The sequence below is a fragment of the Barbatula barbatula genome (genome assembly GCF_947034865.1).
Source record: "Barbatula barbatula genome assembly, chromosome: 18".
Lineage (NCBI taxonomy): Eukaryota > Metazoa > Chordata > Actinopteri > Cypriniformes > Nemacheilidae > Barbatula > Barbatula barbatula.
Genome location: NC_136781.1, coordinates 13,236,811 through 13,262,990, shown reverse-complemented (window position 1 = coordinate 13,262,990; position 26,180 = coordinate 13,236,811). Strand labels below are relative to the sequence as shown.

The 26,180-nt window shown below is 37.8% G+C and overlaps 1 protein-coding gene across 6 annotated transcripts; it reads left to right on the top strand.

The window, feature by feature from the left end:
• Positions 1-848: 848 nt before the first annotated feature.
• On the top strand, positions 849-24,679 carry arap3 (ArfGAP with RhoGAP domain, ankyrin repeat and PH domain 3). 6 transcript variants are annotated; one of them, XM_079480592.1, is made up of 34 exons: positions 849-977; positions 8,991-9,991; positions 10,386-10,426; positions 10,730-10,812; positions 10,902-10,954; positions 11,690-11,905; positions 12,778-12,847; positions 13,374-13,494; positions 13,597-13,781; positions 13,950-14,056; positions 14,372-14,571; positions 15,156-15,241; positions 15,346-15,528; positions 16,660-16,801; positions 16,902-17,009; positions 17,430-17,583; positions 17,674-17,776; positions 17,872-18,070; positions 18,208-18,271; positions 19,224-19,387; positions 19,498-19,710; positions 19,854-19,959; positions 20,045-20,192; positions 20,381-20,449; positions 20,527-20,601; positions 20,702-20,819; positions 20,925-21,053; positions 21,593-21,726; positions 21,835-21,917; positions 22,005-22,040; positions 22,229-22,292; positions 22,373-22,516; positions 22,629-22,667; positions 24,106-24,679. In XM_079480592.1, the coding sequence occupies exons 2-34, from the start codon at positions 9,060-9,062 to the stop codon at positions 24,544-24,546; spliced, it is 5,010 nt and encodes a 1,669-aa protein (XP_079336718.1). In that variant the 5' UTR covers positions 849-977; positions 8,991-9,059; the 3' UTR covers positions 24,547-24,679. The 6 variants fall into 6 exon arrangements, with proteins under 6 accessions (XP_079336718.1, XP_079336717.1, XP_079336716.1 ...); XM_079480591.1 differs by having other exon boundaries at positions 865-977; positions 16,905-17,009; XM_079480590.1 differs by having other exon boundaries at positions 865-977; positions 16,905-17,009; positions 17,427-17,583.
• The last annotated feature ends 1,501 nt before the right edge of the window (positions 24,680-26,180 follow it).

The following is a 26,180-nucleotide window of genomic DNA, read 5'->3' as shown; positions in this document are numbered from 1 at the left end:
TTCACTAAGCGTGTGTTGTTTCATTCAAAGTAAATCAGTCAAACCAGTTTTGTTTTATATGCGTTTGTGCTTTTGCCTCATAGGTCATTTGCTAAATCTGTTTCTCAACTCATGAAAGTAAATATCTGGTTATTTTAGCATTGTTTTTTATACTTTTTAAAATATTTGTCATATGAGATTCATATTCAATTCCAGCACTGTTAAGAAAAGTATATTTTGCGTCAACATGTTACATCCTGAAGGAATTAGTTTTTGTTCAAGTAAAATGCTTTCATTTTTCTTTTGACAAGGAAAGTTTCTTCACCACGGTATCCTTTTTCTTCTTCCATAAGCCTACAGCTGGAGACCACTCCTCAAAACCTCCATTGTCTCAGACACTTCCTGCTTCCCATTGGAAACAGTTCCTGCCTATATCAATCAGATTGAGCTCCAGAGGATAAAAGGACATTCTGCATTTGAACCGTTCGCCTTCTCCCACAGCAACATTTCACTGCTATTTCTGCACAGCTTTTCCTCAAATCCCACCCTGTTATCTATCACACAAGAATCATAATGTTATTGTAAGATTTACACAAGAATGCTGAGCAAATCTAAAATGAGTAGGCTAATACATACACAGTTTTCCACAATTCACAGCCATTAGCGTATCGTCAACAAAGACTTACAACAAATAAACTTTCGTTGTAGATCAAAGCAAACGATTTTTGTCTAAAAGCAGTGCTTTAACAGTTTTAATCTTGATACTTTCCGAGGCTTTGTGGCAAACGAGGTTTGTTATCGGCGGATATTCACGGACGCGGTCCCTTTAAGAGCGCAGTCTCTAGTATTCAGTGTCGCTGTAAACCTTCGACACAACAAACATAACTATCAGCAGCTTAACACCGCACAGCACGACAAACTTTCACCTCAGCTCAACGCACAGTATTGGATTTAACACGCTTCCCAAATCCAACGACACATGTAACATAACAGTTAAGGTAAGTTGCGATCCTTTTAATTCAGAGTGACATTTGTCCGCATCTGACAAGTGCGCTAAAATAACGGACAGTCGCATTAATGTCTGAAGGGCGTCTAACGTCAGCAGGATGTTTTAACTGATGCGCGCTGAATTTCTTTCTTAATTTCAATACTTAGTGATCTGAAAGGAGTATTGAGTTTATTACCAAGCAGCACTCGACTGAACATATGGAATTCCATTATTTTCCTCACCTTTCCCAGACGAACACATATATAATATAAGCATTAGCTCAATGTATAGGCTGCTATACTGTAACATGTAAGAATGCCTCTGTGATAGTTTTGCTGTTGTTGAATGTCACAGTGTAGTTTGAATTACATACAGTAAACTAATTCGCAAGTTCCGCGCAGACACAAGAACAGTGGGAGTCACTGAGAAATAACATGCGTTTCTATTTTGAAGGCCATTGCAGAATCTATTTTTATTCAATGTATTATTATTTGTGTACAGAAATCCCTCAAAAAGTACGATTTTGGCAAACCAGTTGATTTTCTCTTCACCCATTGTCAGATTGTCCGTGCATCCCCTTTACTGTATATGCGTGTTTAACTGAGCAGATTCCCGAATCCAGATTAAGTACTCGCAACATGGACAAGTATTAATTGTGATAAGTCTGTTGTTGCATAACCTGACCTGTATTTCCCTTTGAGGATCTTCTTTAGACTTGGAGAAACGATCATTGCGCTTCTTCTAAGCATTTTGTATTTCATTTTAAACCTACAGTTCCGATTGTCAGAACCATCCAATGTGTCTCATACGGTCTTCTTCATATTTCTGGCATGATTATGTTGAAGAAAAAGGTGACTCGTGGTCACATGCAGGTTTACTCGCATATGAATCTTTGCATTTTCACAGGGAGAGGAAGTTATTCTTAATTTCTTATACATACGTACATTATATATACGTTCCATGCATGTTTGTCGATTCATGCAGGGAACATACGTGTTTCTATTTAAGGGTTCACCCTGGTTGGACCATCGAGAGATAGATTTTGAAAATATTTAATCAATTTAGCCCAGTTTGATATACTGTATGAAATACATGATCTTTTATGAGGCCATTTATTTCATATTTTGATGGATGTGTGTATAGGCTCTGTGGTTTTAGGAGAATGCCCTCTTATGAGAAGTCTGATAATTATTTTGGAAATGAAAAAACTACTGACAACATACAAACACCAAATGTAATGTAACAATCAAAAAGCTATATTAAAGTCGTAAACAGAAAACAGAGTCACTAACTAAATTAGCCTTTCTATGTCATTTTTACCCTTTCACTTTCATACCAGAACTACTTCTTTAAATAATATCTCAATTAAAACGTTGTTCATAACAAAATGTGAACCTGCTTGTGAAAACTCAGTAAAAGTCCTTCATAAAATCAATCCTACAGAATACTCTTGTGAAAATATAACAATATCTTCAATATTTACAAAATAATACAAAGGCCCAGATCCGGACCGCGGTCCGCCTATTGAGGATGACTGCTACAGTTTGTCAGTATGTGAATCGAACCCAGGCTTCTAACCCAATGCTCTTCTAAATGAGCTACAAGAACACAGAAAGTTGTAGGTTATCTTTCGACAGTGTGCTGATAGTGCCTTGACAGAGCTGAGATCTCATATGTGTTTGAGCAAAGGGTGCACACAAATGCGTTCTGTCATCTCAACTACGCGGCCTCCACCAGTTGTGAACAATGTGTTATTGTGTCACACAATAGTGCTTCACTGTTATTTACACCCCCCCTCCTTGTTACACTGCATCCCAAAAGCGTCCTTGATTCCTGCGTTTCACAAATTGCTTTTGACTCTACAGCTTCCACTAATTGTTCATTCTGGAAGCTCTGGGATGTTTGAGTAGGATATGACAGGGAAAGATGTTTTTCTCCTTCGCTTCTATCTTAACCCGCAAAACAAAGCAATCAGCAGATCACAAAGACATTTATACAGTATAGTCTGGTAGTGATGTATTTGTTATTATATGCTAATGCTACAACAATTTAACATACAAAGAATAAAACTTGCATGTGCGTTCTCACTTTGCTCTCATGACAGAATTACATTAGCTGTGGCTCTACTGGATAAACATACATTAGCTGTGTTAGTGCTTGTGCCATTCATTAGATGGATCAATTGTGTCCTCACTTCCTCTAAAATGTACTAGATTAACAGAAGGTATGTACTGGTGTCCTTCTGAGACGCTGGAGCTTTTAAAACATTGTTGAAAATACAAGAAGTTGTTTTTTCTCCTCGTCGGCCCAGATTGCAACCCATTCGGGAATAATTCTGTAATTCTGTGGAAGTGTTTGCCTGATCATTGCGTTCTGAAAAACAAGTCGCTTCAGTTCCACTATGGTTTGAGATAGCTTTGCTTTTCAAATGAGTTTCCTTTTAATCAAATCGGTGAAATTGAAACACAGCATTTATGTTTTCCTAAACAGGGCATACAAATATGTTTGGAAGAATTCTTATAACAAGACAGATTTTGCCCCCATTGTCTACCATAAATACTTTATCATTTTGAAGAATGTAGGACAGAAAATTTAGTTCTTCGAAAAAACTGTGTTTATTATTTCACACCAGTTTATTGTTTTTATTGTAGAATGTGTTTATTGTTTCATCAACTTTGCTGTTTTTAAAATTTTAAACTAATTTGTAAATACCATGCTAAATGAATGACAGACAAAATGCTTAGATGTCAATCCCACTGATGTATGGAGTGTAGAAAGTAATAACTGTCAAAAAACCAAAATTTACTACAGGAAAACATGCATCATCACTATAATTGCATTCGCTAATAACTTCTGAATGGCTGGAACAGGAAATGTGCGTGCAAACATTTTATGTAATGCCATGCAATGCCAGTTGTTTCATTAAAGTAAGGGGCTCTTAACTGATTCTTGATGTCCCTACACTGTAAAAATGAATTTCTTAGTAGTTTTGTCTTATTTTCCAGCACAAACTTGAACAAAGTCTTCAATCAAGATACATTTACTTGGAAAGTACAGGACATCTTGTTTTTCTGAAAAAATAATCTAAATTGAGTTTCTGCTTAAAATAAGCAAAAACATCTGTGTTGTATAACTTGAAACTTGAATTAAGCATAACGTTTTTTTTTCTCTCCAGAAAACAAGATTTGAGATTAAGTCCTGTACAGTGAATGTACATTGATTTAAAATTTCAGACATTTGTTTTTGGAAAACAAGACAAAATTTCTAAGTTAGAAATGTACTGTTTTTGCTGTGTTTGACTGTTGGAGTCCTTCTTATGTTAGCTGCTTGTTGTATTTTGTGATGCTCATATAAAAGTTATTTACATTACGTGTTATTCAGCTATATTGCCCTTGAAGCAAGTATTTGAGCTTTCAAAAATAAGATGTTTAGTTCAGTGACATGGTTTTTGTCTACATTGCTTTTAGGTGCACCTTAAAACTTTGCTGTAGTTTTGCAGCAGATTTGCCAGTATCTTACTGTTTTTATTTTATTTTTGGTCTTTTTTTATGGATCTTCTTTAATATTTAAATCTGACCTAAGATATTTAGTCTTTATGAAATTTATGAAAGTAAAGTTTTAAAGTGTGGTCCTAGTTGATTTTGTTGTTACAATTTGGTTTCTTTGCCATGATTGGGTAACAACAACCCAGCACAGGTTAATTTATAACCGAATGCTTGTTCTGTCCATATTTTACCCAGCCATGGATTGAAATCAACCCAGCATTTGTTTGTCATGTTTTATTGTCAACTAAGATGCTGTCCTGAACAAAGCAACCGACTATGTAAAGTTTTCCGCGCATGCAAGAGCTTGTAATGTGCGTGGCTCTGGATTGTACTTGCAGGAATTCCTATGTGCATGAGGGTTTAAAACCATCATGCAAGTTTGCCAATAAAGTATTAAAAGCACACGCAGAAATCAATTACATGTTCGGATTAATGACAGAAATATTTGAAAAATCTGTTTACAGTTTCACCAACTTTTTTACAAATTTGTAAATACCATGTTAAAAGACTGACATACGTAATGCTGATTCGTCAATCCAAGTGTAGAAATGAATAACTGTACACATTAGAAAACATCAATCCGTTACAAGAAAACATGCATCACCCCTAATTGCATAAGATGCTGTCCTGAACAAAGCGACCGACTATGTAAACTGTACAATATTGCATGGCACAATGCTCAAGTAGTCTTACATTTCTTTTCTTTTTGATAGGCTGTGATGATTCCCAGTTGAATAGTGTATCAAGGACATGATCATTTTCCGTCTACCTCAGAAGCAAGGTGGAAGGGGGGCTTTGTTTTAGGGACAGCTGTATCCTGTGTACTCAGTAGTTCAGAGAAAACCTAGATCAGCCTTCCAGATAAATGTAGGGGGAGCGGAGAGGACAGAGCAGCGCTCTGTTTTTCCGGCTAAACACATGACAAATGTTGTTGGTGGCCATCATCTTTACCTTCTCCAGACCTTTAGCTGTGAGAACAGGCCTTTCTGGGTCCATCTCAATACTCCTTAAGGTCCTTATCTTTAGAGGTCCCTTCCCCCGGCATCCCCAGGGCACACTATGTAGGAAATGTGGTTACAGAGCATTGCCCATTTTTAAGGGCTGATCGTTGTCCTGTTCTTTTACAGTGTGTTTACTTTGAAAAAGATTAACATTTAAGTGGTTTTGACTAGATTTGTACTAGAAGATGTGAACATTAAGTGGTTGCCAGTGTGTTGCTATGCGGTTCCTACGGTGTTGTGGTTGGTTGCTAGTTTTTTTTCCGTATCAAGTCTAAAGATCCAATAAAATCTTTTGTGTAAATGTAAGTCTATGGGATTTTTGCAAGCAAATCTGCTGCTTTTAGAAGCAATAGCACACAATTTCACAGCACGATGCAAGATTTGATCATTTGTATAATTTATATCCAGAGCACAAATGGATTAGCGGTTTATACATTGACTTCTAGTGCATTTATATTTTTTTCTCAGATCTGGTTGCATCAGATCTGTTTCAAAATAAACACATCAATGATCTGACCTATGCGTATCCTAACAGAAAGGGTGGTTTTGATCTTTCAACGTAACGGCTCTGTTTCCTGTTACACAATAGTGCCAGGTTTGGTCATACAAATGGCGCTTTTCTACTGCATAGTACTACACGGTAAGGTACAGCTCACTTTTGGGGGGTTTTCCACTGTGTACAGTACCTATTACCTGATACCTTTTTTAGGACCACCTCGGTTGAGGTTCCAAGCGCCGAGATAATTATTACAAGCGTCATTGGATTTGCAACTCATGAATACGCATTTTAATATGTAATATTGGCATTTCGTTATATGCTTCGTAACCGTAATATAGAGATTGAGACCCTTGCTGCAATGCTAAATGCTACATCAGCTTACCTTTGTGCGCCGTCCACAAACCAAATGATTGTTGTTTGCTCTTTGCTGCAAGATTTCCCAAACTCTCTGGTATTTTTAGCAGTATTTTGTTGCTCCATTGCTCCTGTGTGGTGCGTGTGTTTATGTTGCACAAAATGATGCTACGGCGTTGCAACCATGACGATAAGTTTATAATCCTCGCCACTTTGAAGCGGTACTAAACTGCTGTGGAAAAGCAAACTGAGGCGAGGTGAGGTGAGCTGTACCGAGTCGTACTGAACCTTACGGGAAAAACGCCAATACAGTATACTTTAACTGAAGCGTCTGCCACAAGCCTAAACAAACAATGCAAGTTTGCACATCGCATGAATTGTGGCGACTGCATGGTTGAGTGTTGTTACTGATTAACGTGTGAATGTCTTTTTATGTGAGGTTGAAAAATACTTGGTTAATGCTCGGTTAAGTATGTTCCTTGCACTTGGTCAATTGACAGTTTTGTTAAATTAAACATAGAAAATGCAAAATCTGAAATTTTTGCCACTGCTGGATGGCATATTTTATTTCACGATGACAGCTTCCTGAAGTGAGTTTTTCTGCATTGCTGTCAAGGGAAGAGGACAACACCCAAACCCGTTCGTCTGTTTTCCTCAGGTCACACTTTATCAGTCAGCCTCACAAGCTTCCTGCCTCTCCTCTACGAGTGGCATCCGGTGAATCAGAGCGCCCGAGCCAAAGGTTAGCATCCAGAGTCCAGACAAAGGAAGAAAAGGATATGAATCACCATCTTTTTTTAACAGCCCGTAACGTCTGCTTTTTGACTCGAATTAAATAGACCCTGTTGATGTCATCACAGCTTAGACAGACATAGTTCAGTTTCTTACTTAGAGCTATATACGTTTGTAGTGGAGCTCTATGGAAATTGACCGCAAAAATGTAGTCTGCATGCACAATTGCACAAAAGCACCTCCTGTTTGAGAGTCCTTTGAGTATTGGGCTTCCTTTTGGGATTTAAGAGACGACTTTTGATGATGGTTCAACCAATCATCACGCCCACCCATCAGACTCCGCCCTCTTTAGTGTCATGGAATGTGGCGCTCTCTTTTCTGGCTGTGTGCCATTTGTATCCTTGAGATTCTTGCAAGTCCAGTGTTCTCAAGTGCCGTCAACCTTTGGGACACATAATCAGGAAAGTGTCTTTCTCTCGTGGAACACATTATAAATGTTTATCGAATGTGTTCACACAGGGTCAGTCTGCAAGTTATGCCACCCACTCTAAACAGACGTGGTCCCACCCAAACAGATTTTTTCCCAGGCCCACCCCAGGGGAGTCAGTTCTTTTCTCGACTTGTTGCTAGTTCCTAGAGTCCTTATGTTTACCAGATTTTCAGCGTCATTACTTCTGTGAATAAAGGTTTCTAAAATAGTCTCATGAAATCTTGCTGTATTGTGGTTCTATGTGTGTGTGTGTTGTGTTATTTTATGGTTTGTGAATGTGTAGCCTAATAATCTTGTGTTTCTTCCATGAGTGCTCTTTTAAAAAGTACATATGTGTTATTGCATGGTTGTTGACTTTGTTCATTGTTCCGTTACGGTGGTTTTAAGAGTCAGGGAGTGGGGTCATGGCCTCATCTAAAAAAGTCCCAGTCGCTCCATCTCATCCCACTGAAAAATGCTCTCTGTCATGAAAGGCCATTAAACCCACTGCAACCATCAGACATGTCTTTTGTTTAAGAATTCCATTTTTGCTATAGTAGCAAGTAGCAACAATAAGCTTAAAGCTTTTGGAGTCGCTACTTACAAGGCGGAATTTGCAGGAGTAAACACATCTGCTCGTGTGCAAGGTTAAAGCGCGCAAACCGACCATCTACAGGACAAGCCAGTTTTTTTATCTTTATGTACACAATAATAATCTTTTATATTGTAATACATTTATTTTTTATATTTGGCATGTTTGTGTGCTCCTGCGCATCCCTCTGTGTGTAATAAGCAGAGTGTACACACGCTGCGCACCTGCCTATCGGCACATTGGCACATCGGCTCTTTAAATAACTTTAAAAATATTACGCCGTTGAATCTAAACAAAGTTTAATCTGGTCAATGGCGCAGTTTATTTTAGTTGCCTCAAAATAGCAACGCACCAACAATGTGCTTGAACACACCCTGTTTTCAGACCAGCATGCCCATGGGCGCACAAATGGGCGCAAAATGCATTATGCGCATTTGCAACTGCGTCGGACTGAAACTAGCAAAAAACACTTTGCACCGGGTGTATGATAGGGTCTAGTGCCACCGATGTTTGGTTACCGATATTCTTAAATATATCTTCTTATGTGTTCCTGCAGAAGAAAGAAAGTCATACAGGTAAAAAACTATCACTTAAAGGCTGAAAATTATAGCATTAACATTATATCACGGTTAGTTATCAATACTAGTATATTGTGAAACCTACGTTATTTCAATTTCAATTTATTCATTTGGCAGACGCTTTATGAAAGTATCTAACATTTTGTCTTGAATTCTAGACGAATTTAATAATTTTATTTAGGTTATTGGGTAATGTAAATGTGTTGTAATTGAAAAACAAATAACATACTGTATTCTTGGCTTGTTTTCTCAGATGAAAGACTGCTGCCATCTTCTCCTGGCCAACTCTGCTGCAGTTTTGCCTGCAGCCTCATGAGCACTCATGCACACTATGGCAACAATCGGTCCATGCTCCGATGCAGAGGACCTGTTGGCATCTATCCACCTCGAGAGGTATCTAAACCACTTCCGTCAGGCCGGCTTTCTCCTCGCCCGAGACTTCTGTCATGTGGACAATGCAGCCCTGAACAGGGTAGGAGTCACTGCCACCGGCCACAGGAAGCGTATCCTCAAACTGGTGGAGCACATTCAGATGATCTGTCAGCATCAAAGGAAAGAGCCACTGCTTGATCGCTGTAATTCAGAGTCGGACATTCACGAGGTGACCCCTGTCAAAGCGGATCCTCTTTCCCCTTCAGGACATTCTGGAACATCCTTTGAAGCCTTACGTAACAGATCTGCCCTGAATCAAGTGAGACGTTCATTCTCTGAGCGCAGTGTTACTGTTGAGAAGCCGGTACCCAAACCAAGAACTGTCTTCCACAAACTAAGAGAAGAAAAGCTTTCTATACCAACAAAACGTGACGCACAGCCTTCCAGAAAGTCCTCGCAAGATTCAAGTTTTTTAATAGCTGTAGATGTTCAGAGTTTATCCTCTACTACATCCAGGACAGACTCTGTTAAAATGTCCACTGAACCACTGCAAAGATTTGCACGAACCGATGGACCTTCACCCCCTCTACCCCCCAGGTTAAATCGAGGAATCCTTCCCTCCACATTGAAGAGAATGTCAGACGAGGACCGGCACAGCTCCTCAACCCTCTCCACCCCCCCTGACTCTCCCTCTGGTTATCAGTGTTCTCCTTTCACCAACACACCCGGTTCACCCCCAAGTCCACCCTGCTCAGGGCTCGAGATGGTCTCGAATGAAATCTACTCTGGCACTTTACCAGACACCCCTGGCATGTCGTGGAGTCGCTCTGTACCCCTTCCCCCTCCACGGCAGGAGGTCAGCCCATCTACTGATAATCATAGGTAAAAATTGGTTTACTAAAATGGCTGTCTATTATTTAGTTATTTAGGTACCATTTGTTTTTGTAATGTGTATTTACACACTGGTATTTGTGAATATGTTGTAGTGGACGCGCATGCCGGGCCCCAAGTTTGGTGCTTGGTTATAGTATAATAATTTGTTTAATATTTAATTTACATTCATATTAGTATTTTATTGTATATTAATTGTATTAAATAAAATTAAAACTCCTCAACAGTTATCGATTCTTAGCGGAGGTCTACCGGAAGTTATGTTTGGGCCACATAACCTTTGTTTATGTTGTTGCTGTCAAAACTAGTTCTACTAGTATTGTTTATTCATAAGATTGTATCATGGTTCAGTCATTTGACAACAATTTTGTTTGTATTCCTACAGCACTTTACAAAATGTTTTTGAAACGCCTGCAAGAACATCTGGTAGGTTTATTATAGCCACATAATTCACACATTATCATTCATGACTAGATGTAGTTGTTAAGTTCCACTGGCAAATTGTTTTCTGTTTAAAAATCAACTTCATAGTTTCTGAACATTAGGCTTATTATTTACAAAAATATTTTTATTTTGAAGGATATTGGTAACAAATACGTTTTTGGTTAAAGGATAGTGAGATATTTTACTGGGGAAAAAAGAATGATTATGAAAAATTGTTTTTGCAAAGTGAAAACTTGTTCATTAACCAATAAAAATGAATTACAACTTTTGATCCAAACAACACAGCACCTGCTGAGGAGGATGATGGAATGATCAATCCATACTGTGAAACAGTTTTTCAAAGCAAGAGACAATATCAACATTCAGAGGTGAGAGATACTTTGAAATAAAAGAAGAGTCTTTACTACAGAAGCTTAGCAGAATAGAAGTGAGTTTATTTATGGTTGTATATGTTTAGGTTGAGAGGACCAAAGGTGAGGAAATGACTGCAACTGCAAATAAAGATGATGGGTAAGTAAAAGTGTTATCTGCTTATTAGCATTTTTTTTGCTGTGAGTGTCATATACAGCAATTTGTAGAGTTTTGCCTAAAACAAAGAATTATTCACTTCTTCAATCTCTGGTGGTGTAATGTGTAGGTTTTAGGGATTTACAACATTTTTCCTTTGATGGTTCAGAGTGATATCTGCCGATTCTGAAGATGAAACTAATATTTCTTAACTTTGGAACTTTGTTCTTAATGTTATTAATTCTTATAATGCCTACTTTCAATAATCATTTACATTTTCTGGTCATTCATCACTCTAAACCTGCATTCATTTCTTTCTTTGAAACACAAAAGGAAAAGTTCAGCATAATACCCAAACTGGTCTTATGTCAAGAAATTAAAATAAATGGGGACTGACACTAAAAAAGTCATTAAAAACAAAAACTATTGTTAACTATAAAATGTCAACATCCTTAAAAGTCATTTTCATTTGTACGGATAATTTCTGCGGTATTTTCATCACGTTCTTTTAACCTTTAATAACGTCAGTCCTTGTGTTTATAATAGTACAGCTTGGAGATAATAAACTTCTCCTTTTGTGTTCCACAGAGGAAAGTTAAACAGGTGAGGAGCGATATGAGAAAATGATCAAAGAAAACTAAATATTGAGTAGAACAAAGTGTCTGTTTTGGGCTGTCCTTCAATTTTATTTGCTGTGTTTATAATTTCTCCACAATGTCCCTTTTTCTGCTTTTACAGGCAGCGAAATCATTCTTGGTTGAAGCGTCTTGATTCTCCAGGTTACTGTACAGTGGGTGAGCCCGCCCCGGCTCACTCCTTCTCCCTTCCTTCTAACTTCTGCTCCAATGAAGCGGACGAGGACCACACCATCTCTCCCTATGCCAGTTTTACTTCGCTGTCCGAGCGAGCAGCACCCGTCCTCAGTGGCTGGCTAGATAAACTCTCTCCTCAAGGGTACGCCCCAGCGGGTCTGCTGCTCTCCTCTCACCTCCTCACTTCCTGCTGTCTCCTCACAGACTGTTTCTGCCCTCTGTCTGTCCTCTCTAGCCGGTTCGTCCTTCTTCATGTATTTGTCTGTGTCTCCCGCTGTTCGCTTTTCTGTCCTCTGCTTATCCTTTCTCAGTGTCTAGATTCACTTCCTTGTGGTTTACTTTCAGACAGAAGAACTTCGACACTATTGCTTGCGTAATTTAATTTATTACAATAAAGTATAATATTATACTATGTTGATTTCTTATATCTTTTCAATATTTTTATTTTAATATACACACAGCAGAGTTATAGTTTTGATTTGAGTTTTATTGTAGTTTTAGTAATATTTAAATTGGCTTTTAATAATAGGTTTTTATTTTTTATGTAGCTTGTTATATGCTTTTGTCATTTTATTATTTATTTGTTTATTTTTTATGTTGCTGTATAAGATTAATTTATTTAAATTTTTTGTTTAGTATTATAATTTTACAGCCTTTACAGTTTTCATCATAATCTTTAGGTCAATATTTAATTTAGTTAACAGAAATAAACAGAAAAGTTTTATTTTAGTAAACTATAATAACCTTGACAGATTCTATCGTTTTAAAGATGCAATTCTGTAACTTTTGTCTTTCTATCTATCTCTGTTTGAAACATAATAATTGAGTACTTTTTATTCCCATGACATAATTTATTCACAGACATTATCCCAGTTTAAATTATAAGATTAGCATTGTAAATTGGGGTAAGATAAGGAGACCGTTTTAAACAAGACACTGATGTATTTACTCAATACATAACAGGATGTTTTGCCTTGTCTGATGTAAAATCAAATCTGTGTTTCTGTGTTTTAGAAACTATGTATTCCAGAAGCGATATGTGAAGTTTGATGGGAAGAACTTGATGTACTACGGTAGTGAAAAGGTGCTTGTACACAAACAAACTCATGACGTGTTTGTTTTTAAAGAAATCATATCTTACATTAATCATTTGTTGTGATAAAATGTGCAAGTTTTGCACCAAAACAGTAAAAATGTCATTTTTCATATACTCAGGAACTGCAAGTTAATTTGCAGGTGATACACAAGCAGAAAGAACACAACATTTTTACACTCATTATTGTTTTACCTATCCTGCTTTTACATTCACACACAGTGACTTAAAGATTTCTGGTTACGTCTGACATGATGTCTGAAAGTGGATGGTCATGTGTCAATGACGTCAGACATCCATGAGTTTCAGAACGAGATCTGAGATCTTCATGCTGTATAGGTTTAAAAATATAATCCTTTTTCATTTGGTGCAATGTTGTCACTTTTCAAAGTTACAGTGTGTTATTTCACGATATGACCTCTTTTAATGTGAAAACCTTCAGCATTTGAACTCCTGGTGTTTATCTACACATGCTGGTACATTCCTAACCCAAATGTTTTTTTTTTGTTTCTCTCAGGACGCTTATCCCAAAGGTGTGATTCCCTTAGCTGCCATACAAATGGCCCGTCTAGCCAAAGACAACAAATTTGAGGTTGTGACAAGTCACAGGACATTTGTCTTCCGTGCCGACAGTGACGGTATGCGCTGCTTTTAACACCTTCCTGTCATTGACTGAAAACATTGATATAGCAGCTAACAATAGTTTTTATGTAATCATTTTGCTTTGTGTGTCCTTGCAGCCCAAAGGAGCAAATGGTCCAGCACATTGCAGGAGCGAGTTAAGGAACAGCTGGTTTTCGGCCGCCCACGTTTTGGCCCTGGCAGTCACTGCCAAAAGAGCGGTTTCCTCGAGCTCAAAGGAACCAAGTCAAAGATCTACGCTGCCATTATAATGGAGCAGATCTGGTTGTACAAGAGTGAGCAGGTGATGGGTTAATGTTTTACCTTGTTTGATGTAATTATGTTTAAGGGGCGCATATTCTCTGGTCACTAATACACTCATGCACTCAGAAAAAGCCCTGTTTTGTTTTCTTAATGTGGTTTAATGGTGCATTCTTCCCTAAGTGACTTGTGTGTGGTATGTGCTCTGTAGTGCTTTAAGAATGGGATTGGAATTACTGTAATAGAGGCCAGAGGTGCTACTATTCGTGATGGGAAGGGCAAGAGCTTTGATCTCATTACACCTTATAAAACCTTCAGGTAAATCACTTGTCACGCAAGGCTTGTCTGTTAAGTAAGCTTGCTCCTGTTGCAAATACTTCTTCCTGATTCTTAAATATTGCATTGAATTTATGCATTGAAAATATCCCACAAATCTGTCTTCATTTATTTACCATCATGTCATTCAAAACCTGTCTTGTGTATGACTCTTTCATATGTGGACATGAAAAATGTCTCAGTGGTTTTGTGTCCTTGATTAATATTTGATTATATTTGATCCTTGATTGTGTCCTTGAGACAATTAATAGGATCCTCAGATTGGAAGTTTTAAGCAGGTTGTGTGCTGTCTTGCAGCTTTACGGCGGAGTCGGATCGAGACAAGAGGGACTGGATGGAAGCCATTCAGGAATCTATAGCAGAAACGCTATCTGATTATGAGGTGGCGGAGAAGATTTGGTCCAACAGATCCAACAAGATCTGCGCTGACTGCAAAGCCATCAATCCAGACTGGGCGTCCATCAATCTCTGCGTGGTCATCTGCAAGAACTGCGCGGGTGTGTGTGTGACTGATGTGACAGTGTGAAGTGAATCTTATCAGCTTGATGGCTTATTTGTCATCATGACTTATTGTGCACAGACTATCTTGACTGTTTTCATATCACATGATAAAAATGTAAGAAAATAAATATGTTGCATTTTAATATATCGTAAAATGTATATTCAAGTAATTGTAGTAAAGTCCAATGAATATTTATATATTTTAATAAACAAATAATGTCCTGTATATATATATATATATATATATATTATGACAGTATTTGGGCAGTCACATTTTTATCCTCTTATAACAATTGTGTAACTTTCTATAATTGATGCACAAAGGTTACAAAAGTTGAAAGGTTTGTTTTGTAGCCTCTTCCTGGAAAGTGTCATGTAGTGGCAGTGCAGCGTCTTGAATTAATGCAGATGCTGTTTAGAGTTCTTAAGCTCATTGGAGAGTTCATGAGAGGTCCAGCATGTCGTATGCGACAGATAAAAGTGGCTCAGAGGCACCATATCCGGAAGTCATTGTGGGTCAAACAGAGTGAATGGTGTGTGGAGAGTGATGTGATGCCTCTTTTGTTCTGTTTGCCTGCAGGCCAGCACAGAGGTCTCGGCACAATGGTGTCGAAAGTGCAGAGTCTGAAACTAGACACCAGCGTGTGGAGCAATGAGATCGTTCAGGTGAGGGTGACCGGCAATTGTGAGGCCCTGATATCCCGCCCTGTGTTTTTTTTTCAAAATTGACAAATGAGTTCAACTTGAACCCTCGTTCTCATGTGTTGTAGCTCTTTATAATGCTTGGCAATGACAGAGCCAATGAATTCTGGGCGGACAGACTTCTTGCGAATGAGGAGCTGGACTGTGATGCCTCTCCAGAACAGCGGAGGGAATTTATTACCCACAAGTATCATGAGGGCAGATACCGCCACCCGCATCCCAGTTTTAGCACCCAGGAAGAGCTTCTTAAGGTAACGGATGTGTCTTAAAGGTGCAGTAGTGAAATCAGCATGACGAATTCTCAGAGGATGGAGATAGTGACGTAAAACCTAAAATCCACGGTTGTTGGTTCAAGTCATGCTTATTAACATTATTAAGTAAACTACAAATTTAAAATGAAATGCTATTAATATATAGTATAAGCCCCATTGAATTCATTGCGTGAAATCACTAAAGGACAGAACGTATTATAATCTTTTTCCATATTATTCTTCAAAACATTCATATCAATTGTTCTTTGTCAGATCAGTCTTTATGCTTAAGTTTTCTTTTTAATTTATTAAATTAATTTCTTATCCAATATGAATAACTCTAAAAGTCACAGATATTCAGCATTCAAGAGTGATTTCCCAATAGACTGCGATAACCGACACTGTTGCGTAAACCTCTGTAACAAGATCCATAAAAGGGAAGGAAGGAGACGTGAACCAGCGAACATAAAATAGACTTTTAATTAATAAAATCAAACGTAGACAGCCGGCAGCCCCATAACATAAAGTCCAGGGCTGGTCCTCTCTCACTGACGGTCCGGTCGCTCGTCCTCTTATGCTCCCAATCTCCTCCGTGATTCGAGACCGGTGCGCGTACCTCGAATCCCGGCTCTCGTCCCGCCTACCTCTCTACAACCTCGTTCACATGAACCAAGCCTTTTGCGCAGACAACAGTGAGGTCATGGTTTCGTCAAAGCCGCATAACCTCAAAACTTTTGCACAAATAAACAAATCAGTTTCCTCTTTCCACCACTACAGAAAACACACTATTATGAAATACACAAACACTTCCGTAGAACCGTTATAAACTATTACATAGGACAGCTTTAAATGATCCTTTACTTGAGCTGCAAGGACATCCTTTCTTAATATAGCCAAGCCATCCAAGAATTTTGCCAGCGGTCAAGCCAAGATTTGCGCAAATTATTCATCATTTCAGGCATACCTCGGAACAGGCTGATGGATGTGCAATGAATTGTAAATTATTAAGAAAGCAAAAAGCACTATTGTGAATAAATGGGTTTTTGGTTGATTAAGCCCTTTTAATGTCCTTTGGCTGAATGTACTGTAATCGTTGCATTTGTTTAAGTGCATGTGTGTTATCGTCCCCAGGCCCTGTGCACTGCGGTGACCGAGCAGAACCTGCTGAAAACAGTCACTCAGATTTTTGCTGAGGCCGAGGCTGTGCGACTCTCTAACGCGAATGGAAATGGCAAGCGCGTGTCTCCACATTACTCATACACGCAGTCTGCAGGTACGATGATATCTACGAACGTCCTCTCTCACTATTTCGTCACAGCAGAAGTGTCAATTGCGTTTCGTAAATGACATTGTTATTGAATCTTGTTTTGAAGCAGATTCCTGTGTGTATGATGAGATCATGCAGGCCATCCTGTACTCGGGCTACCTTTACAAGTCAGGCTCCCTCAACAAAGGGACATTATCTCGCAGAACCAGAGACGGTAGGCGAATGTGCCAAGCACAAGCCAATTGGCAGAGTTCAAGGAGCAGAATGTAGCTCTTCAGACAAAAAAATGCCTTTTAGGGCCCACATACTGTAGCTGAGCCGTTCTGTTGCACATTTTACAACTGGGTGGTAGTGCCCTTTTGCTTTGATGCGGCTATACAGTAGTTATATTTTGTAGTTGTTTGTTATGTATAATTTTTTCAAAGCTCCTTTATATACTGAAGTTGAGCTTCGGTTTACACTCCTGCGTAAGCTACACAATACACATGTACCATTTTTAATACATCTTTAATAATGTTTAAATAAAAAGTTTACAGTTTTCCTAAGTGTGGTAGTAGTCCATACTGTCTTATCTGCCGGCATCACAAATCCTGTGAGGTGATTTTCTTACCTCTTGATTTCTTTTCTTCAGCAGATTTTCAGAAGTACTGGTGTTCGGTGGAGAAGTCCATCCTCCTTTATGAGTCTGACAGATGTCATGAGCCCAGTATGAAGATCGATGTTAAAGACATCATCTGTTTAGGAGTCAGCAGGCCCGACTCCAGCAACAACAGCGGCTTTATTGACAAGTGTGTTTCACATTCACAACATATCGTAACATCTTTCCTCGCAATATTACAACATTCCCTAATTGTATGTATTCCTTATGTTCATTTCAGATTTCGATACACTTTCGAGCTTTATCTCACATCTGATAAACTGGTCCAGTTTGGCCTGGAGACTCCGGATGCATTGCACAGTTGGGCGAGAGCGATCGGGAAGGTAAATATGAATCAGTGGAGCTGTGCGCTCTACACACAGGAAATAGCTTTTCACACCAGTGCACTAGATCTCGCTTCTGTTTTGACCGCTGGCAGGCCACCACCCCTCTCAGCTGTCACTGCCTGCTGGCGCGAGAGTTCGAGCGAGTGGGGGTGCTGCGATACAAGGCCATGCTAGACCCACAGCAGTGGAAAGAAGGGTTCTTTGTTCTGCAGAAGTCTAACCTGTTCATCTGTCCTGGAAATGATGGTGCCGCTGAGGATATCATAAACCTAAAACGCCTCCAGGAGCTCAGTGAGTCTGTTACCTTAATCAAATGATAGTGTGTTTCACAGATAAGAAACCTTATAAATTATTTTAGAAATTTGCCCTCTGTGTGCAATGAAGTGTTACTTAAATAGTACGTGTTTATGTGACTTTGTCTTGGTTAGGTATTGCATCAGAAACTGAGAACCACGAGAAGAAGGACATCCTAGTTCTTGTTGAGAAAGGAAGGTGGGTGTCGGACTTTATTTATACGCTTTATTTACACTTTACATGAAATCAAATATTTCACCCCAAAAATGAAGAACAGTTCTATTAGGAATTTCATCAACATTCATTCCCCTAATATCTTTTTTTGTTTTTCAGCTCATTTCTTTTTATTTGTATTTTGTTTGTTTATGATTTAGTTTGTTTATAAAAAGGCAAAATAACAAGCAGTAGATCAGCAAAACATTGAAAGCTAGGAAGAGGAAAGTAGACAAAATCGAAAATATAAATGACTTCAATAGTAAATCCATTTGTTGACATTGTTATTAACAAGCATTTTACAGTTAGACAGTTTCTGTTACATGGTAGTATGTTGAGATGTGATGTAGAATCAGGGATTTACTTACAGATGGAATGGAGACCAAATGTTGTTGAAAGCATCGTTTGGGATTTTATGGACGCTATAAGCAGTTATTCCAAATCTAAAAAAAATTCTTACACAAGAAAACATTTTTAGATGTTTGGCAGGTTGTAGTGTTGATGTTACATATGTTCTTTTTCTACACAGCAAAAGGGAATGGAGATTGTCATTACACCAAAACTATAGCTGTTATGTGACTTTGGGCTATAGACGGTTTTATAGGATGCATTCGCTGGTCCAATGTTAACTTCTGGTCTGTGTTTGGTTATAATATAACAATTTATTTTAGATTTCATTTATATGATTATTTTATTATTAACGTTTGTTTATGTTGTTGCCACTGAAACCGTCTATAATCCAAGTTACATGAAAGCATGCAAATCATTAATTGTCAATTCTATTTTCTTTTAAGTGTGCATTTATTAAAATATAATCTGAATATCCATGTATGTACTTGTGATTTGAGAGCATCAGGATGAATTAATAGTTTGGGGTGATCTATTCCTTTGAGTCCTGTTTATATGAATCATTGTCATGAAATGGTTTTGTCTACAGGACTCTGCATCTGCAAGGCATGGGCCGGACAGATTTCTCTCTGTGGTACACAGACATCCAGAAAGCTGCGGGAGGAAAAGGAAACACCCTTAAAGACCAGCAGCTCAGCAGAAATGACATTCCCATCATCGTAGACAGTTGCATTGCCTTCATAACCCAATACGGTACAACAGAATGATATAAATACCCTGTGCTTTGTTTTTTAAGAAATTCTACTCTGTTCAAATCTGTCATTTCATAAAGAATGAAAATCGATTTTATCTGAACTGCACAGGTTTGGGCCACGAGGGTATATACAGGAAAAATGGTGCCAAGTCCAGAATCAAACTTCTCATGGAAGAGTTTCGTAAGGATGCCCGGAATGTGAAACTCCGTATCGGAGACAACTTCATCGAAGACGTGACTGATGTACTGAAGAGGTTCTTCCGGGAAATCGATGATCACATATTCATGGCCGATCTGCACCCCTTCTGGAGAGAAGCTGCCAGTTAGTACAGCTTTCATTCAGACTTTATGAAAAGAGAAAATAATCCTGAATTTGTCACATGTATCAGATGTTGATATATCTAAATGAATAGAAACATTTTTAATACTGTGAGTTATCTCAGTGATATGTCATACAATATGCAGAGATACCGCAAAAGACACAGCGTTTGGACCGATACAAAGAGCTGATTCGTGGTTTACCACTGGTCAACAGAACGACATTAGCGGCTCTCATAAGTCACCTCTACAGGTCAGTCAGATCCCATCATCTTTTTCCAGTCCGATCCCACCAGGATATTTCACTCTCTGTCTCTGTCTCTGTCTTCCTCTCTCAGAGTACAGAAGTGTGCTGACCTAAATCAGATGTGCACTAAGAACCTGTCCCTGCTGTTTGCTCCAAGCCTGTTTCAGACGGATGGGAAAGGAGAACATGAGGTCAAGATCATAGAAGACCTCATTGATAACTACTTGTATATATTTGATGTAAGTGGATCACTTTAGTGTATGATTCGTGTTCTCTTGTTAATTTATCTTTAGTAAATACCCTTCAAGATGCATTCTTGTACCATGGTACATTTTGGTACTCTTTTGTCAGTGGAATACATTTTAGATGTTTGTAGATTGTTTTATTCATTGTTATTTGTCATTTAACCTCTTATTTTTTTGCTTAGATTGATGAAGAACACCAAACACAGATTGAACTGGAAATCAGTTTGATCACCACCTGGAAACACACACAGGTACAGTAAACCAACATGCTTTTATTTCGGTTAAAATTCCACAAACGTTAAAATGTCGTTTTCCTTGTTTTCTTCAGCTCTCGCAGGCAGGTGACCTTATCATTGAGGTTTATCTCGAGGAAAAGATACCAGACTGCTGCATCACGCTAAAAGTAAGATCAGAGACAAACTGCTGTTACACAACAAAACCACATGGTGGCAGACACAAACCATCGATCACATAAAGTCATGCGGGTTGTGCTTCATTGACAGGTGTCCCCCACAATGTGTGCTGAAGAGCTGACCAATCAGGTGCTGTTCATGAGAAACATCCCTGCAGGGGAGAAAGAGGTGTGGATGACATTTGAGGCCATTGAGGATGGAGAGCTTGGTACAAAAATGCATACAAATTGACAAATTCAATCAGGACTGAAAGAACATACAAATATCTTTAAAAAATGCAAATAAAGTTAAATGCTGGGTGTCATTTTCACAGAGCGACCTCTTCACCCCAAAGAGAAGGTTCTGGAGCAGGCACTGCAGTGGTGTAAAATGGCTGATCCCAGCTCTGCGTATCTGGTTGTGAAGAAGGTGCCCAGAGGAGAAGCAATTGACATTTTCACAGGTGAACTCAACACCCCTTTCAGACAAGTGATGACGTAAAAAGGAAATCGAATAAAGTTGAAACCCCTTCCTTTTATTCACATTTATGTATTTATGTTGCTGCTTTGTTAAACTAACTTTTGTCACATCAATCACTCCAGACATGATAATAACAAAATCACTTTTCAAATTTATTATAAACAAAAAACTGAAAAAGTGCTCAAACGCTGTACTAAGAACTTGTTTAAAGCAAACTTTTCAATGTAACAATAGATTTTATTTATTTATAGTAGTTTAAAGTAAGGCAGCAACTTGACAAAGTGTGAGTTAAATGAAGGTGTTTGAATACTTCATCACAAGCCACTGTATAGCACACACAGAGACATATTACACTTTATGTTTAATATGTCACGTGTTTGTTTGTTTTAAATAATGAGTACTAACATGTAGCATTTAAGCATAAACTTGTTATACATGTTGCATAAAAAACACCAACTTTGTATTTTCTGGATTGTTGATTGTTTCTGACCTTGTATCTGTTCTCTATGTTGTGGTTCACAGCTTACAAGAGCGAGATAGTCAAATCTGGAGTTCTGAAGTGTCGGGATGAGCCGCCCAAACTCCTGCAAGGAAACAAATTCCAGGAGCGATTATTTCAAATTAAAGACCACAAACTGCTCATGAAGGACAGAAAAGTATGTTTACAGTACATCAGCAAACTCTTCTAACTCATTAGACGTTGTTTAACACATGACTGAAGGCAAAAGTTTCATATTTATTTTAATGTCTGTACACATTCACAGAACATCAAGGCAGAGAAAGAGTGGCAACTGAAAACCTTGAAGATATACATGGGGATAAAAAAGAAACTAAAACCACCCACAAAGTAATAAGAATATCTCAATAGTAAAAAGATCCCTTTCATAAAGGTAGAATATTTAACTACAAATAACCAAAATGATTGTACTTGCAGATGGGGACTCACTGTGATATTGGATAAACAGCAAATGTAAGTAACAATCATAAAAGTCTGTTACACAAAAATGTGTTGCAACAATTTCTGATGCATCCAATATACTGTATATAATACAATGCATTTTTAATGCATAATAATTTGTATATTTTGCATTAAGAATACATTCGGAATGCAATAGATAATGTCTATCACTCAAAGAATGACTCTTATTGACCTAACAGATATCTCAGCTTTTCCTCTGAAACTGAATCATGGGACTGGATGACAAATTTACTTAAAGCACAGGTACACGTATACTTTGCACATAGAGAAAATGCTTCCTTAATTCAACAATAACAATAAAGTAACATTAACATTTTTCTCAGAATGATGACCTCCGCCCTCCTGTGATGAGACGGCACTCTTCGTCTGACATTTCCAAGCAGAAATTCGGCACAATGCCACTGGTGCCCATCAGAGGAGAGGAAAGCAATACCAACTCCACCATGCTCTCGGCCAATCAGACTCTGGTAGGGCACATGGGCGTCCTCTTGTGGTTCAGTACATGTATTACACACTAGTTGTACATTTTGAGACTTAACATTTGTGTGTGTGTGTGTGTGTGTGTGTGTCTTTTTGCAGAGGAAGCTTCACACGAGAAGGGCACTTTCAATGTTTTTTGTAAGTATATTTTTAGGTTTAGCGGCTGAAAAAAACTTTGGCTTTCACACCAATGCTGCTTTTCTATACAGAATTAGTCACAGTTACTCAGTTTACAGCAGCCGGTCAAAATGAAAAAGCGTGTGGTTAAGAAAGTATCAAATTGCGTCTAATAAGCTTTTGAGAGTTTAGGAGTACATTTCACAAAACAATTTGTACTTCATTGAGGAATTCCCTTTGACTTTCTCTGTTCTTCCACCCAATTCCTGTTGGGAAGCCGGGTTTCCTGATATGACAGGATGCGTTTGAGGGAAGAATGCTTCTGCTGCATTGTTCTGCAACTGTAGCCTTGAGGGAGGGAGGGATCTCACTTCACCTCTTGTGTTTTGGGAAAAATACCACTGCCTCTGGTGCGTCCCAGCCCAAAAGCCTTCGCGAGCAAATTGTCTGCGGGCTTCACGCTTTTGTTCTCTGTGTATTCAGCAATTATCTTGATGTTGTTGCTCTGATACTGAGACAAAAGTTTGAACTCAGAATAGGAAGTAATTTGTTTTGAACATTGTTGAGGGCTGAATCCTTTTCTGTGTAGGTCCGGATAAACACAAATACTTTTGTTGTTTGCATAATGCTAGATCGTTTAACCTGATATTAAGATGAGGTATTTTCAGGTGGAAATAGTCACCGGTTTGGTTGTAATCTAAAACCACACGGTTTAGGATTCGTTTCTGTGAACTTTGGGGATTTAGGGATTCAGTCGAACACGGACACAAGGAATGTGAGCTTGCTTGTGTTTTATTAATCTGATTGAGATATAAAATCTGATAGGATGCACATTTATTTGATTGACATTGAGTCATACCATGATAAATCAACCAATTTTTTGTAACTTCTATTTTGATTTAATTTGATTTCATCCCGAAGAAAGACAAACATATTACATGCACTAGATCAGTATCTTCTTAGCATTTTTATTATTAGGATGCTTAAAATTTACCAACTTTTACCTGAGATTTGAAGCCAAATTACAGAGGGTTGAAATCTTTTTTTTCTATTTTACTTTATTAATGTGCAATAAATCTTGCATGACAGGGATGCAGCCATTTTTTCTAATGTTTAAATTGTGTACATTGGCATGTAATGCAACAAAGATTACTCAAGTAAAAAATTTTTTTAATTAATAATATATATAAAATGTAATACTTATTTATAAATTTAGTGCGTTACTGAATGTATTGCTTTATTGTGATATAAACTACAATTGTGTATTACTGTACAACCATGTGCACACAAAGTTGAGAACCAAATGTATTTTTGTGCATTTTTGACATTACGCTAACGTTATAACATTCTTTTAAAAAGATCCCCAACCATTTTCAAATCTTTTAAATGTATAGCTTTCTATGTCTATTTCCTTTAATAAGCTCCTTTATATTTCTTGCATTTCTTTTTTTCCATCCAGCCCATGAAGATGCAGCAGGACTCGTTTGAGGAGTGCATTGAAAGTCCCGAGCCTTTGTATGAGGAGGTGGGCGACTTTGGCCTGCAGGTGCTCAAGTCTTTAGAAACAAGTTTCCTATCCAGCACTCCTGCTGAGACACAGGAGGTGCCTGCTCGGCCCGTCAGCCTCGGACAGAGGAAGACTGCCTCCCTGGATCGCATGGTTGGCTTTAACTCGGCTCACACTCTGAGCGGAGAAAGTACCTTGTCCTCTGGTGAATCTATAGACATTCTGGGACAAGAGGATAACAGTGACTCTCTGCAGGTCACATGCAGGCCCAGGTCCCATAGATCATGTAGCCCATGTAGCCCCCAACAAGAATTGCTGTTACAGGAACTCTCCACTATGTTCATCAAGAAATCAGAGTCTAAACAGCAACACACTACTGAGAACCTTTTCTGAATCCACACATCCTTAGAAAAGTTGGTCCCTAGCGCATATTTGCTGTGGAACTTGAAATTGCTTTTGTTAAACTTTAATTTATCTGACTGATATTGGATAATAAGAAAGCAGTATTAGCTTAGTTTGATTTTTATTGAAAGCACTGTGCCAAAGCGAACACCAAAATTAAGATACAAGTCTGTAAAACTGCTATATATATATATATATATATATATATATATATATATAGCAGCGTCTCTTTGTCACACTAAACACGACAGACCTCTCTGCATTTTTGTGCATTTCACCATTTGACAATAAGGATTATAAGTATTATTGTATTATTTGTACCTAAAGATGAAATTACATTTGTTTTAATCTTAACAACTGTTTTTATTGTTTCTTGGCTTAGTAATGCAGTTTTTTCTATAAGACAGTAAGACATGAATCTGAATGCGTGTTGTGTGTATTGCATAAACAGTTGTCTTGTTAAAACATTTACGTCGGTATTCCTTGGCTACATACAGAAAATTAAATGACTGCTGTTTGGGATCAGTTCTCCTGAGACTTCAAACTGTTTTGATACAGTTTATTGTATTTATTGAATTATTTATATAGACTATTTGAAGAATTATCAACCACAGAAGTGAAGGAAAAAATTAAGTCAATCACTGGAATTATTTTCAGGTTTGACAATAGAGGGCAGTATAGATACAGCACACATCATGTCCTGACAATCTGCTTCAGCATTTTCCACATTTTCACTCCTCTTTACAGGCATTTATTCAAGGCATGTATAAAGTCTAATAACAAAATAAATATCTGATTTCACCCCAGTCTTCTCTTTTATTTTACCAACACAATTATCTCTTTTCTTCAAACGTTTTCTCTTTATAAATAATTGAACACTGCCACTGAACATTCAATTCAAACACACTGAAAGAGATTTTATTTTAAATTAGATACGTGATTTTTAAAATGTTGACATCTCACTTTTGATGTGTATAATGTATGTGTTTTGGGTGCCTTTCCAGCACTTACCAAATATTGTGTTCAATAATAAAACTTGGCTAATTGTTTACTAAAGATAAATAATGTGCTAGTTATGAGAATCATGAAATTGAAAGCCTCACCGAACCCAATGTGTCACCTGAAAAGCTGTGATGGATTTTATGTTTTAGCTTGAAACATCAAATAAAGTGAATGTCAATAATTATTGAGATTTAATAGTGTAATAATAATTTTGTTACTTTCCTAAATCCTACTACTGAATCATGTATCAGAAAGATGATCAAATAAATAAAACGATGTCTAAATGTATTTAAATTACTTCAGATATTACTATAAAAAAGATTTAAGGTAATGGCATAATAATGACGATTTTCTGGATATCATTTTTGCTCATGAGGGCAAACATGTCAGTCTGGTAGAAGATCAGTCAATCAAACGTGGCTTCTGGGGAGATTGGATTTAGAGTAATCTTATTATCTAGGCTTTTAACAGCCTCTGGTTTCCTGAAGATTATCCCTATCTTTATGTCCAAATCAGTGAAATATCTATTTAATATGTAGCAATATTGTACATGCTATAAATTAAACATATATTAACCCTATTATATTAGATGATGATAATATAATTTAAATGGCTGATGTTCT

What these genes read in the sequence shown, in the direction of transcription:
- arap3 (XM_079480587.1), top strand. Translation starts at nt 9,060, where the DNA reads ATGCACACTATGGCAACAATCGGTCCATGCTCCGATGCAGAGGACCTG. An exon ending in GATAAACTCTCTCCTCAAGG is followed by an intron (nt 11,906 to 12,777) that starts GTACGCCCCAGC and finishes TCTGTGTTTTAG; the next exon opens with AAACTATGTATTCCAGAAGC. An exon ending in CTTCCGTGCCGACAGTGACG is followed by an intron (nt 13,495 to 13,596) that starts GTATGCGCTGCT and finishes GTGTCCTTGCAG; the next exon opens with CCCAAAGGAGCAAATGGTCC.